Source organism: Crinia signifera, chromosome 6 (genome assembly GCF_055691185.1).
Source record: "Crinia signifera chromosome 6, ASM5569118v1, whole genome shotgun sequence".
Lineage (NCBI taxonomy): Eukaryota > Metazoa > Chordata > Amphibia > Anura > Myobatrachidae > Crinia > Crinia signifera.
Window position 1 is genome coordinate 113,584,047 of NC_139222.1, and position 14,317 is coordinate 113,598,363.

The 14,317-nt window shown below is 44.4% G+C and overlaps 1 protein-coding gene across 1 annotated transcript in view; it reads left to right on the top strand.

Annotated features, from left to right (window-relative positions):
• Positions 1-14,317, top strand: part of SYCP2 (synaptonemal complex protein 2) — a 113,043-nt gene that overhangs the window by 17,204 nt on the left and 81,522 nt on the right. The window contains exons 4-9 of the mRNA XM_083150084.1: positions 132-205; positions 1,210-1,267; positions 1,458-1,513; positions 4,847-4,895; positions 11,550-11,718; positions 11,812-11,867. Coding sequence (XP_083006210.1) covers positions 132-205; positions 1,210-1,267; positions 1,458-1,513; positions 4,847-4,895; positions 11,550-11,718; positions 11,812-11,867 — 462 coding nt within the window. The remainder of the gene's footprint in view (positions 1-131; positions 206-1,209; positions 1,268-1,457; positions 1,514-4,846; positions 4,896-11,549; positions 11,719-11,811; positions 11,868-14,317) is intronic.

The following is a 14,317-nucleotide window of genomic DNA, read 5'->3' on the forward strand; positions in this document are numbered from 1 at the left end:
CTAATCTGTGCAGCTATTGTGTTGATGTATGTTTTTACAATGAGTTTCTTCCGTCAGAAACAAAAATATGTTTAAATTCACAAAATCTATGTTATTGTTACTGTATACTCTCTCTGTGTTGGCTTATCTAGGATAAAAGGCAAAATAGAAAGTTAAAATCCAAAGGAAACAAAGAATCAAGCATAGGCAAAAGAGACGAGCCTTGGTAAGTTGTCTTGTATTCCTTTTTGCAACACCATTTTGAGGTATGTATAAGCAACTAGATATATTGGTGTTAAATATTTCATTATGCAAATTCTGATGTTCTGTTACTGTATGTATCTCAGTGTCTAGGTGAAGATCAACTGTGCTGCTTACAGTCAGTGCTAGCATACCTAGGTTGCAGAATCGAAAGCACTATCAAGTCTTTGCCATGGACTCGTGCAAGGAGTTTACAGATTCCTTGAGACATACTCACAGGATGTTTCTACTTTTCAGCTGCTGATAATGGATGAATATAATTTTAAAGGGATTAAGAAACAATGGCCCTGATTTTGGTTGCTGCGAGCTTTATCGCAACGAGGGCCCACCTCAACACCCTGCTGAATTGTCACCCCCCACCACCACCGTATTCCCTCGCATGGTTGCATCACGAGAACACATCCCCTCTCATGTCCCGCTGGCGGAGAAATCATTTGATGGTCGCAAAATATCAGTGGAGACTGACTTATATTTGCGGCACAAAGACGCCTTGGGTGGTTGACGTCCGCCGACCGCCCGCCCTTCCCCCCCCCCCCTGGAACTCCTCGTCCCGCTTGCAATCCCATGGGAACATCCATCGTTTTCATGGACCGCCCATGAAACACTCTGCGTTCCCATGGCCACGATCCGGGCCCATCGCTACCCGCACTGCTCTGTGTGAACGGGCTGGCAAGTCACCGAGTGCGTTCGCCAAGAGAGTCTGCACATGCACATAAATCATTATGCACATGCGCAAAAAAAAATGCTTACCCTTGTGAATGCACGGGGTAGCAAATGAAGCAGAATGACCCCCAATAGTTAGCCAGTGGCAAGGCATATACCAATGCATGAGCATTACTACTCAATTTTCCAAATACATATCTGAAATTCCTCAATGCAAAAAAACAGAAAACTAGAACATAATTTGTCATAGATGTCATAAACAGCATTAGACTAATATTTTAATATGTAATTATATTTCATTGCCAGGGATGATGTTTACAGTTTTCATTCTCTGGGATATGATGACCCTACAATAGAACTTGGGGTAGGTCAACTTATGAGATTGATGCTAAAACCAAAGGTAAATTAAAGTCATAACTATTTTGTTTGCCATACCATAAACTGTTTTGGTAAAGTTATTATACTTGTCAAATACACAAGGGATGCTGAAGTGGTTAATAATACATGAATCTTTTTACAATGTAAAATTTAAATTTTTGTGGGTTTTGTTTTAGGTCTCATCACTTGTTTTATCGGAACAAATAGGCAGCAATGCCATTTCCAAAGCAGAGTAAGTCTACTGTGTTTATTTCCGTCCTGCACTTTAAAAAAAAATGAAATCGGGTCCCGGTCCCCCCGGAAAGAGGGAAAAGCCTCCCAGAATTAACAAGGTACAGGTGGGAGACATTCTTCACAGGAAGAGGAGCAACAGAACACGAGGACATGCACTGAAACTAGAGGGAGGAAGAATTTTTTCACAGAAAGAGTAGTAGATAAGTGGAATAGCCTCCCAACAGAGGTGGTAGACGCAAATACAGTAGTACAATTTAAACATGCTTGGGATAAGCATATTGATATCCTTACAAAAAAATAAGGATCAAATATGGTTTGAGGTAACATGTTTAAAAAAAGGGGCAGACTAGATGGGCCAAGTGGTTCTTATCTGCCGTCAAATTCTATGTTTCTATAAGAATGTGGCTGATCTCCCGCGACCCCTCCCTTCGCTCGGCATGGGGGGGGGTCTGTGTGAGCAAATGATGTGAATCGCGCCTTTGTAGCCCTGCCCCCTGCTGTACAATGCCTGAAAAAACGGCATTGCACGGCTGGGGATGTGGCCAAGAGGACTCTGAATGATCCACCGGCCACCCTGCCCTCATCCCGCCCCATCAGCAGCCGTGCCCCCTGCCACACTGAACTGGCTACCCTCTCCCGGAGGGCCTTTTTCTGGTTGACTCTTTGGGATGCGCGTTCTTTCGGAAATGACCAAACGCCACGCACGGCGGACATTCTAAGAACACACGCCCACAGGTCGTCCGCATCCGTTCGGACGGACTCTCTAAGAAGAGGGAGTGTCTTCAGATTGCATCCAAACGTGCGTGTGCGGTGGGAACTAAAAGATTCTGCACGGTCTTACTGCGTCCGAACGGACGGGAATCTGACCGTACGCACCGAGTTGGTGTATTTGCGCAAACCTCAGTAATCTATTCGGAAGTCATGCTTCAGCAGCATCACACATTTATCCAATTAGGTCACCTCATAACATATATATTTATTTTTCATTAAATCAATTACTTCCTAAATGACACTTAAACACATTACTAGCACTTTAGATTAACCCTTACATCATGTTAAGTTGTAAAACTTCATTGTTGCCCCTTTACCTATGTTTTATGTATGCATACTATTTTTTAATTGCAAGGCAAATGCAATCATTCTAAAAGGTCAACTTGTGATTTACACATAATAAATATCAAATACCTACACTAAAACACAGTGGGGGAAATTTACTAAAAATACGAATACAACAAATTGTATTCGTATTATTGATATGAATGAATACGACTGCATACGTCGTATGCAAAGTTGTGTTCAGGAGGGGAATTTACAAAGCAGTCAAATACGACTGCTTTGTAACCCTCCGATGTCGTATTAATTCGTATTAACGGCCGTATATACGGCCGCTAATACGAATTCCTACAGGCAGTCTGCACGGATCAGTCAGATCCGTGCAGGCTGCAAGGTGTAAAAAAAAAAAAAATAGAAAAATAAATTAATTAAACCCCCCCCCCCACAGCCGTAACCAGCACCAGGCTGAAAGAGCTGGGCAGGTAATAATTAATCAGAAAACCCGACAAATAGGGGTTCCCAGATTTTTTTTTTTTTTTTAAACCAGCCCCAGGCTCCAGGTCCGTGGCTGGTTCCCAAAATACGGGGGACAAAATGAGTAGGGGTCCCCCGTATTTTAATAACTAGCCAAAAATAAGTATGTTCGTATTCTTAATGATGGGACATTCGTATTTGTATTTACAAATACGAATGAATACACCATTTAAAGAATACGGCAGAAATCACCATTAAAAAGAATGGTGGTTCCTGATTTACTAAGCGGCCGTATTGATAATACGGACGCTAATTAGTGTAAAACGGCCACGAATATACGGCAGGAAAATACACTTTATTTTCCTTTCGTATTTGGCAGAAGCCTGCACGGATCAGTCAGATCCGTGCAGGCTTCAGTGTTAAAAAATAGAGAAATAAATAAAGCTGTAACCAGCACCAGGCTAAAAGAGCCGGGCGGTAATAAAAAATCAGGAAACCCGACAAATAGGGGTTCCCAGATTTTTAACAACCAGCCCCAGGCTCCAGGTCCGGGGCTGGTTCCCAAAATACGGGGGGAAAAATTAGTAGGGGTCCCCCGTATTTTAAGAACTAGCCCCAGGCCAAACCAGCCAGCAGGGTAATGTCACAGCTAGGGGACACTTATTAGATAAGGTCCTGCGGCCAAAACATCACCCTACTGACCAGTCAGCCTGGCCAGGGGCCCTGGGGGAGTGGGGACCCCCCCAATAAAGGGGTCCCCCCCTCCAGGATTTACCTGACCATGCTGAAGCCTGGTGCTGTCCCCGGTGACCCTGTGTAGTGGTCCCCGGGCTGATTGAAGTGTCAAAAAATAGAATAAAAACTATTGTCTTTTACTGTGGAACTTTGAGTCCCAGAAAGCCTCCCCCGTAAGCTGGGACTTGGAGAACCACAAGTCCCAGCCTGCGGGGCATTAAAGGGCCCGCTGGCACTTGTAGTTCCACAGTTAAAAAATAGTCAAAGAAACACACACTGACACACAATAAAAATAAAACTTTAATACTTTTAATAATCCAGCAATAGCAAAGGTTAGCATGGCTTCTGTACCAGTTACATAAATAACCGTACGTAACTGCTGCTGCGAATAAAATACAAGAACACTGTCCGTAAAGTAAGGACAAAGTCGTGGCAGCCGGACTGTTTTGTAGAAGAGATTTTTACGCATGCGCTTTACTGTTTGGGAAAAGTGACATCTGGTGGTCAATGAGTGTAATTGCAGGTTACATTTACAAGATTACGTTACATTTATAACGCGATCTAGAACGGGACTATAGCGCAAGGAGCAGGCGCGATTCATGCGCGATTTGCATAGCGCACGTTTTGCGCAACGCAGCCACGATGTACTTGGCCACATCTGTAGTTCCTTCCGTAGATTAAAGGCCATACCAGTTGGCTGTCAATGTTTTTGTACAAATAAAGCCTATAGTAACGGTAAGTCCTTAAGAGATAGGATGGGTGTAGAGCTGTACGTACAGGTAAATATCTGAGAATCCTCAGAGGGTTCAAATGTGTCAGGCTGCCTAACATCTTTTCAATTACAGATTATACCTGCTTTTTTTTCCATGCCTCCTTCTCTAGTTTGTTGCTAAACTGATTATTTATCAGCTACTAGACAAGGTATAATATGAAGTTAGGTGCTTGTTTTTTAATATGTTTAGTGGCTACTTCTTTCAGAGCAAGTTACACCCATACCATATCAGTGAATAGTCTCATCAAGAAGTTCCATTTATTTCTCAAAACCATGATGTGTGTTGTGTTTCCCCAGGAAACTGCCTGAGAAGAAGCATAAAAATAAAACCGACCATGAACAAAGGGTAAGAGGTGCTCTTTTATAAAAAGTGTTTCTCTAAATCCTCATAAACTTCCATCAATCAGTGTTGTGGGTTTCTATAATCATGCAAAAAAAAAAATGTTTCTCTTTTGTCCAGTCCGGTGACACAGCTAACCTTGGGATGTAGGAGGGGTCCGCAGGAGCCAGGCACCTATGCTTAAAGTCTTTGGGAGCAGACTCCTCCCTACTGCATTCCACAATGCTTCAGTTCGTTGTAGGAGCCCACAGGAGTGGGTGCTATGCTGAGCAGCTGCGCTGCACCTGACCTTTTTCTTTGGAATTTGTATTAGACTAGTTAGGTTTTTATTGTTTTATTAATTTACTAGTTAGAGCAGGTTTTTGGCTAGTGTGTTACTTCTTATGAAGTTCACACACACTGAGAGTGCAGCGAGGCTGACAGAATCACGTCCTGTCAAGTCTCTGCTAAAAGAGGGGTTTCCTGGGCTCCGGGGGTGTCCTAACCGGCTCCTTGCATAGAAGGGGATCTTGGGGGACGGACCCCCCGCGATGGCGGTAGCCATCTTGGATGAGCTTTAAGATTAAAATCCCGCCAGGGAGTTGAGGTCTTTTACAGAAAGTCCAGCGCTGCTGGACAACTCCAAGTGGTCCCATAGTGAAGAGGAGACACTGGAGGTAAGGAAAGGCACTTGTGGGAGCGGCTTAAGGGGGAAAGGGCGCCAAAAAGGATACGCTCCCTGCTGAAGCAGAGACTTGGTCTCTTCCTGCTCTGTGCACTGGTGCCATTTCTCTCCATGCTGCGGAGCTTAAACAGGGTGGATTTCTGGACACAGAGTACAGTGTCTCCTGAAAAGCGTTTCCCCCGCTGATTGCTGACAACAGAAAACAGCACAGATAAGTACACTGATACATTATTCTGTGCTTTGCCTGGCATTTTGCATTGTGTTTTTTAACATGGCTGAAGGGTGCACTTCTGTTGCATTGGAGGAGGGAGCGCAGGACATGTTTGTTTACTGCAAAGTGTGTGGAGTTAAAATAACATGTGAACAGGGGGACCAGGGGGAATTGTGCCCTTCATGTGACTCTGTTCCCAGTGGGTCGCAGGTCCCAAGTTCTGAGCAAGCTGAACCAGCATGGGCTGCTGCTTTGGGGAGGTCCATGAATGCCCTAACAGAGGCTTTAAATAGGCAAATGGATTCCTTGTTAGGGTCTCCTTGCCATATCCCTTCTTCTCAGACTTCTGTGGGGTCTGTTACCCCAGCTCAGGGGGACCCTATTGTGCTACAAGCTATGCAGGACACTGCTCAGGGTGTTCATAATATCACATATCATGGAGCAGTTTACCAAATCCTCTGAGGATATTGTTCATAGACACCCTTTTTCTACACCCCCACTTTTGAATGTGGATTCTGATGATGACGGTGTATGTGAGGAGGATTTGGTTTGGGACCGGAGTGAGGAAGCTGATGTTTCGGTTCCTGGTATTGAGGATTTAATTTTGACTGTGAAGCAGGCATTAATTCTATCTGAGAAAGAAAAAGCCTCTGCACACTGTGTATTTAAAAAGAGTAGCAGGGACCCTATTTGTTTTCCTTCTGATGAAGGTATGGTTTCCTTGCTGGGTGAAGCAGGGAAAACCCCTGACAAGAGGCTGTTAATGTCTAAGAAATATGCTAATATGTACCCCATGCCGGAGGAACATGTAAAGTTATGGAAAAGGTTCCATTGGTAGATGCATCCTTGGGCAGATTATCTAAGTCCACAGCCTTGCCAGTGCAAGGGGGTGCGGCCTTTAAGGACCCAGTGGATAAAAAAGTCGAAGGTTGTCTTAATGCAATTTTTGAAGGCGTGGGTTTCACGCTGCGTCCCATCATTGCTTCTGCTTGGGGTGCTAAAGCAATGATCAAGTGGGCGGAGGCTCTGAGCGGTCAGCTCCACCATGATTCGGAAGCTTTTACATTGGCTGAACAGTTGAGATGTGCTGCAGAGTACATCTGTGAGGCTGGTGAGGAAGGCGCTAAAATGGTGTCTAGGGTCTTCGCAACCTCTGTTACAGCTAGAAGAGGGCTTTGGCTAAAGGCATGGGAGGCAGATAGCGAATCAAAAAAGTCCCTTGACACTTTACCGTTTAAGGGTGAGTTACTCTTTGGGATGGAACTGGAAGCCATTATAAAACAGGCTACGGGAGTTTTTAAGCCGTCCTTTCGCTCGTCCTTTCGGGGCGTAGCGTATAACAGGACAGGCAGGGGGAGGTAGATTCCAAGCCAGTAGAGGAAAGACCCCCAAATTCCAGTTTGGGGCCTTTACAAAGAAACATGCAGCAAAAGGGGAGGATAAGTCCTCTGCATGACGGGGCGGAGGCTCCCCATTCTGAGATCAGAGTGGGGGGTCGCCTCTTGCAGTTTCGGGACAGGTGTAAAGATTCCACCTTGGGTTTATTCCATTGTTTCCGAAGGTTACCGGACAAATCTCAGGGGCATCCCTCTAAAGAGATTTCTTCCTACTCCCTTACCACGGACCGCGTCTGAGATCCGCACTTATGGGGGCAGCTTTGTCACTCAAAGAGAAAGAGGTAGTGGTCCCGGTACCTCAGGAGGAAAGAAAGGATTTTATTCAATCCTTTTCTTAGTTCCCAAAACAGACGGGTCTTTCAGACCTATTCTAAAATTGAAATCTTTAAATCTTCATCTATGGGTGGATCATTTGCACATGGAGTCTCTGCACTCAGTGCTCTTAAGCATAGAGCCTGGAGAGTTTCTGGCATCTGTAGATTCAGGATGCATACCTTCATGTACCCGTTTACAAAGAACATCAGTCCCTACTCCGGTTTGCAATAGGAGAGAACCATTGCCAGTTTCAAGCTCTGCCGTTTGGTCTGGCAACGGCTCCGAGGGTATTCACAAAAGTGATGGCGGCCATGGCTGCAGCCCTCAGACTGAAAGGAATAATAATTATACCTTATCTGGGCAACCTTTTATTCAAGGTGGAGTCGGCGGAGAAGCTTCAGGTACATCTGAGCATCGTGACACAATTCTTACGAGATCAGGGGTGTGTGCTAAATCTCCCCAAGTCTCATTTGACACCCACGCAAAGTCTGCAATTTCTAGGGGTGATTTTGGACACGCACCTTCACAGGGTGTTTCTACCAAAACCCAAGGCCGCAGAGATTTGTCAGATGGTTTTGACAATTTTACAAGCTCCTGCACCAACGGTGTGGCAGGGAGTACGGTTGCTTGGGAAAATGGTGGCAATGTACGAGACACTTCAGTTTGCCAGATTCCACTCGAGAATATTTCAGTGGAACATCCTGTCGTGTTGGTCGGGGAACGCAAAGACCATGAAGCAGGAAAAGTTGGTTCTGTCTCAGGAGTCAAGAGAATCCCTGAACTGGTGGACAGATGTAGAGACTTTACAGCTGGGAAATTCCCTTTGATCCTGGGATTGGCTAGTAATTACAACCGATGCCAGTCTCAGGGGTTGGGGGGTGGTGGTTCTTCACCTACGGTTACAGGGTCTCTGGTTCAGGGAAGAATCCAGTCTCCCGAACAATATCTTGGAACTTCGGGCAGTCTGGAATGCTTTGCTACAGGCGGAAGAATTTCTGAAAGGATCACCGTTACGAGTACAGTCTGACAATGCCACAACAGTGGCTTACCTGAACCACCAGGGCGGAACTCGCAGCAAGATAGAAATGAAGGAGCTATTGCTGATTTTCATTTGGGCAGAAATCCATAATCCAGTATTGTCAGCTGTGTTCATTCCGGGGATCCGGAATGTGTAAGCGGATTTCCTCAGCAGGGCGGATCTGCTCGAGGGAGAATGGGCACTTCATCAGTAAGTTTTCCAGGAGATTGTGGACCGCTGGGGTCTACCAGAGATAGACCTAATGGCGTCAAGGAGCAACTGTCAGGTACCGAGGTTTTGTTCCCTGTCAAGGGACCCGACAGCTTGGGCAGTGGATGCCATGACGATTCCTTGGCGTTTCAACATGGTTTACATATTTTCACCGTTTCCAATGATCCTGAGGGTACTGAAGAGACTGAAGGGCCAGGGCCTGCAAGCTATTCTGATTGCATCAGATTGGCCCAGGAGGTCATGGTACTCCGACATACATACATAGATTGTCGACGGACTCTTGGCGTCTTCCTCTTTAACCGGATTTGCTAATGCAAGGATCGTTTCTACACCTGGACCTAGCTTGTCTCAATTTGACGGCTTATGAAACCTCCTTACTATAAAAGAAGGGGTTTTCAGATGCGGTTATACAGACCATGCTCAGGGCTCGTAAGCCTGTGTCAGCAGCCAATTACCATCGGGTCTGGAAGATCTACATCAGGTGGTGTGCACGTCAGAGAGTTCACACGGATCCGATACGTAATCCCGGCGGTCGGGATCCCGACACTGGAATCCCGACCGCCGAAATCCCGACATGGGGGGGACGTGGATCGCCCCCCCTTGCGGGCTCGCTGCGCTCGCCACGCAGCGGGCCCGGTGCCTCGCTACGCTCGGCACGCTATTTTATTCTCCCTCTATGGGTGTCGTGGACACCCACGGAGGGAGAAAGTTTCGGGTTTTCGGCGGTCAATATTCCAGTGTCGGGATTCTGAACGCCGGGATCCCGACCGCCGGCAAATTGACCGCATCCCGTTCACACGTCTAGGTTCAAAGTTTCAAGACTTTTGGAATTCCTGCAGGATGGTTTCTCTGCCGTCTTTTTAAAGGTGCAGTTATCTGCATTGTCAATTTTCTTTCAAAAGAGGGTAGCTCTGTTTCCCGAGGTTCAGACCTTCTTACAGGGCGTAACCAGACTTAAACCTCCATATAGGCAGCCTGTAGCACCTTGGGATTTGCCTCTAGTTCTGTCTGTATTGCAAAATCCTCCTTTTGAACCGTTAAGATTGGCTGATCTTAAATATGTTTCTTGGAAACTGACTTTTTTGTTGGCCATTGCTTCGGCTAGGCGTGTGTCAGAGTTGGGTGCCTTGTCCTGCAAGTCGCCATTTTAGATTTTTCATGAGGATATGGCTGTGCTTGGAACAGTACCTAAGTTTCTACCTAAGGTAGTGTCTTCTTTTCATTTAAATCAGGACCTTGTTCTTCCTGTGTTTTCCCCTCCTGAGGGAGTGAGGAATAGGGACAAATTAAAGAAATTAGACGTGGTTCGCGCCTTGCAAATTTACGTGGATAGGGTAAAGGACATTCGCAAATCTGAAAATCTGATTTGCTTCTGGTATTGTGTGATGTGCATAAGATTGGGTGGCCTGCTTCAAAGCAGACCATTGCTCGTTGGTTGAGGTCAACAATTGCCTTTGCCTACTGTAAGGCAGACCGGTAGACCGGTTCCTTCACGGATCAATGCCCATACCACCAGGTCAGTTGCTTCCTCGTGGGCTGTGCGCCATGGGGCGACGGTGGTGCAGTTTTGTAGGGCTGCCACCTGGTCCTCTGTTCACACCTTTACCAAATTTTACAGGTTTCATGAGTTTGCGTCGGAGGACGCTTCATTTGGACAGGCAGTGATGAGAACTGGCAGTCTGAGCGTACCCTCCCAAAGGACTGGCTTGTGAACGTCCCAAGGTTAGCTGTGTCACCGAACTGGACGAAAGAGAAAAGGGGATTTTTGCAAGAACTTACCGTTTGAACCCCTTTCTCTGAGTCCAGTCTGGTGACACAGCGATCCCTCCCTTACGCTCAGTAAGTTGTACCGTTCAGGTGTTGTCATGTTATGGTTCTATGAGTTTGCATATAAGATGTTAAGGCATTGTACTAAGTATTGTATCCTAGTGTGCTATTGAAGTTGAACTGAAGCATTGTGGGATGCATTAGGGAGGAGCCAGTTGCCAAAGACTTTAAGCATAAGTGCCTTGCTCCTGCGGACCCTTCCTACATCCCAAGGTTAGCTGTGTCACCGGACTGGACTCAGAGAAAGGGGTTCGACCGGTAAGTTCTTACAAAAATCCCCTTTTCACTCTAGACAACCATTGATTATCCAAACTGTGTGCACAAGCCCTGATTGGAAGGGTTCACAGTTGGAGTGTGTCCATAGGTAACCGTACTATGGAGACTAATTGTGCAAATCTGGTATTGTATAACTTGTGGAGAATCTTTAGTGTCATAGTTCTTATCAGGATATTTACTAATTGTTTGATTTTCTTGCGTCAATAGCAGATGTCACCCAAATGTGCTATTCTTCACATGAAGAAACAGGGTCTCTGAAACACATCCCTGCCATGTGCAAAAATTAATTTGATTGCAAAATGCAACCATTTCCCTTTTCCTTCAGGGTTCTCCTGACCACACATGTTCTACAGCAGTTGCTGCTGAAACCCTCTTGGTTCATAGCGGCTAATGCCATGTGTCAAATTTTGAAAATGCCCCCATATTTTCAGACATTCTCCTACCTTCCCATATTTAATCCCAGTAATCATTGTAGTGGGCCAGATGCACTAAGCTTCAAAAGTGATAAAATGGAGAGTGATAAACAGCCAGCCAATCAGCTCCTTCCTTACATTTTTCAAACATCGTCTGTGACATGACAGTTAGGAACTGATTGGCTGGCTGTTTACCATTTTCTCACTTTTTGAAGCTTTGTGCATCTGACTCATGATGTTTTAATGCTGTAATCTGTTTTTCTTCATGTTTGAAAGTGCATAACATTTCTTATGTTTCTGAATTATAGAGGAAAAGCACCTTTACACATCTGTTTAGTGACACTGATAATGACAGAGGCGGTGATGATAGTAAAACAGATATTAGCTGGTTACAAGTCCCTGCCAGCAAAAAAAAGCTCAATACATTTTCATACAGCAGATATAAGCATGTGAAACCGCCAGAAGAGACCTTACCATGTAAGTGATTTTACTATTGTGAGTGAAATCCATGCAACTTCCACCCTAACGTAATAATTCAACAACCAATATATTGGGTATATATTTCTGTAGGCAAAGCAATGGACATTTTTAATCCAAGAAAAACCCAGAAGACAAAGCAGTGCAAGGTAATTATCAAAGAATAGTATAAGTTTTATACAAGTGCATTTAAAATCCGTTGCTCAGTGAAATAGGCTGTCCGAGCAGCTGAATTGCATCATCATAGCCACGATCTGCTGTATAGTGCCGGTAATTTTTTGATTGCAACCATTACACTCCTATACCACCTCCTCTGCTATGTCATGCCCCCACCCTTTGTGATGCGTTGCAAACCTGGTTGTCCTCTTCCAGAGGGGGCAACAAGAAAGCCAGCAGCTATGGGTGAATTATAATTTTATGAGGGAAAAATACATTCAACTGGGATATAGTATAGTTAAAGGCAGGTGCTTCCATGCTTTCCTATAAGACTTTACCTAGGCTTAGATCATAAAGCATATAATGTAGAATGTACATATTTATATTATTAGGTGCACTCGCTGTGTGGGCCAGATAGGGCCAGATGCATTAAGCTTCAAAAGTCGTAAAATGGAAAGTGATAAACAACCACCACTCAGCTCCTGCCTGACATTTTTCAAACCCAGCCTTTGACATGGAGGTTGGGAGCTGATTGGCTGTGATTTATCACTATGCATTTTATCACGTTTTAAAGCTTAGTGCATCTGACCGATTAAGTTACTGTATTAGTATGAGTGGATCAGCTCCTCCATCCATTTTATATCATACTTGCCTACTTTTGAAAAGCAAAATGAGGGAGATTTTAGATGCTAGCAAATGCACCGAGCGCAGCGTCGCGCACCATTAAAGGGGTGTGTCATCAACCAAAGGGCGTGTCTAGTGACACATATGGGCGTATCTATTTTCACCCAGGGGTGTGTCCTGCAGTGGCTGGTGAAAAAAATATGAAGAGCCGCATACCACCAGAGCAAGTATGTATATGGGCAACCTACGAACAGAAGCTGTACAATTGAAACCAGCAATCATGTGTGGTTGCCATGTGTTTGATGCTCATGAAATATGTAATCTGAATCAACTTGAAAATGGTGTGTGGCTTTGATTAAAGGGGCGTGGTCTAAGGACGGGTGGGGCCTAGCACCACAACCCTGTTTTGTCACTTTAGGGGCTTGCCCAGCGCTCCCTAAGCAGCCCTTGGCTTTCTCCCTGCACTGGAGTTTCCATGAACAAGGCATCTCTTCAGCTATCACCGGCTGCTCAGTAGGGCAGCTGAGATCTCCAGCTTCCCCAATTGACCCAGCCTGCTGGAACAGCAGGACAGTCTCCAATTAGTGGGACTGTCCCACAGTAATTAGGACAGTTGGGAGTAATGTAGCATTATTACTACATATAGAAACCTGTATATGTTAATTTATTGGCTGCCCTTCTAGAGCAGATTTTCCTTTACAACTCAGTCACTCAAATAGAACCTCTACCCACTAGTTCTTCAAACAGACATTCACATCTTATCCTTAGTATACTATGCCCTCAATGAAATGTAAGTCAGGTCCCATACAGTTAATATATAGTATAATGAATTACTAACAATGCCCTGAGGTGCTGGCAGCCACAAGAACTTACCCTTTTATATTACACATAGTATGAAGTAGAAAATAGGCTTTACCAAAATAATTGTTTAATTGAAAAATGATCATGCTTTAAATAACATACATAATGTAAATATTAACAGAAGTATATTTAAATAACTTAACAAATAAGACCTTTACTGTCCAATAAATAAAAGAATAGATTGAACAAAATATTTTAAACCACATTTTAAATAATATAACATAACGGTGTATACTTAAGGTAACAAAAGTGGAATGTGCTCAATTAACTTAAGAATGAAAAATTTGCAAAGTACAATTCCTAAACTTAGCATGTAAACCGTATTAAAGTAAACTGTTTTATAAAGTGCAGCCCAGTGGAACATTTTATCACATTTTCTCTTTTTTTATGCTTTCTTAAAAGTAGTAAGTTTGGAATGGCTTAACTACAAATGAGAATAGCTAAGGTTTAGACTGGTGTTACATACTGTTTCAACACATCTTAGGCATCACGCGTATATGTTTTCCGCTGCTGATAACCTGCGGACTTAGCTTTAGACAAAAGCTCTTTAGAAGGCTTGAACTGGTGACAGCTTAGATCTGTAAACAGATTAAGTTTGCACTGCAAGAGACTTTTTAGTGTTCCCTCTGTAGCCAATTTTCCTCTGAGCTCAGTCTTAACTTTGCGGACCATACTAAACACGCGTTCAATTTCCGCATTGCTGTGCGGGAGAACTAACAGAGATTTGGCCATACTTGATAATATAGCAAATTTTTTGTTCCCTGTTGCTGGATGTATAACCATGCTCAGTTCATGCCAAATGGAATCCACTCTTTCAACACCGTCTTCTGTGCAATGTTGTAAGGAGGACTCGGGCAAGTCATACACACGGTACTCGGAGAACTCTTCATGCACTTTCTGCATCATGGTGTTGTCTATCACTTGGGGAAAGCGTTTAGCAAGCACTTCAATGTCTTGG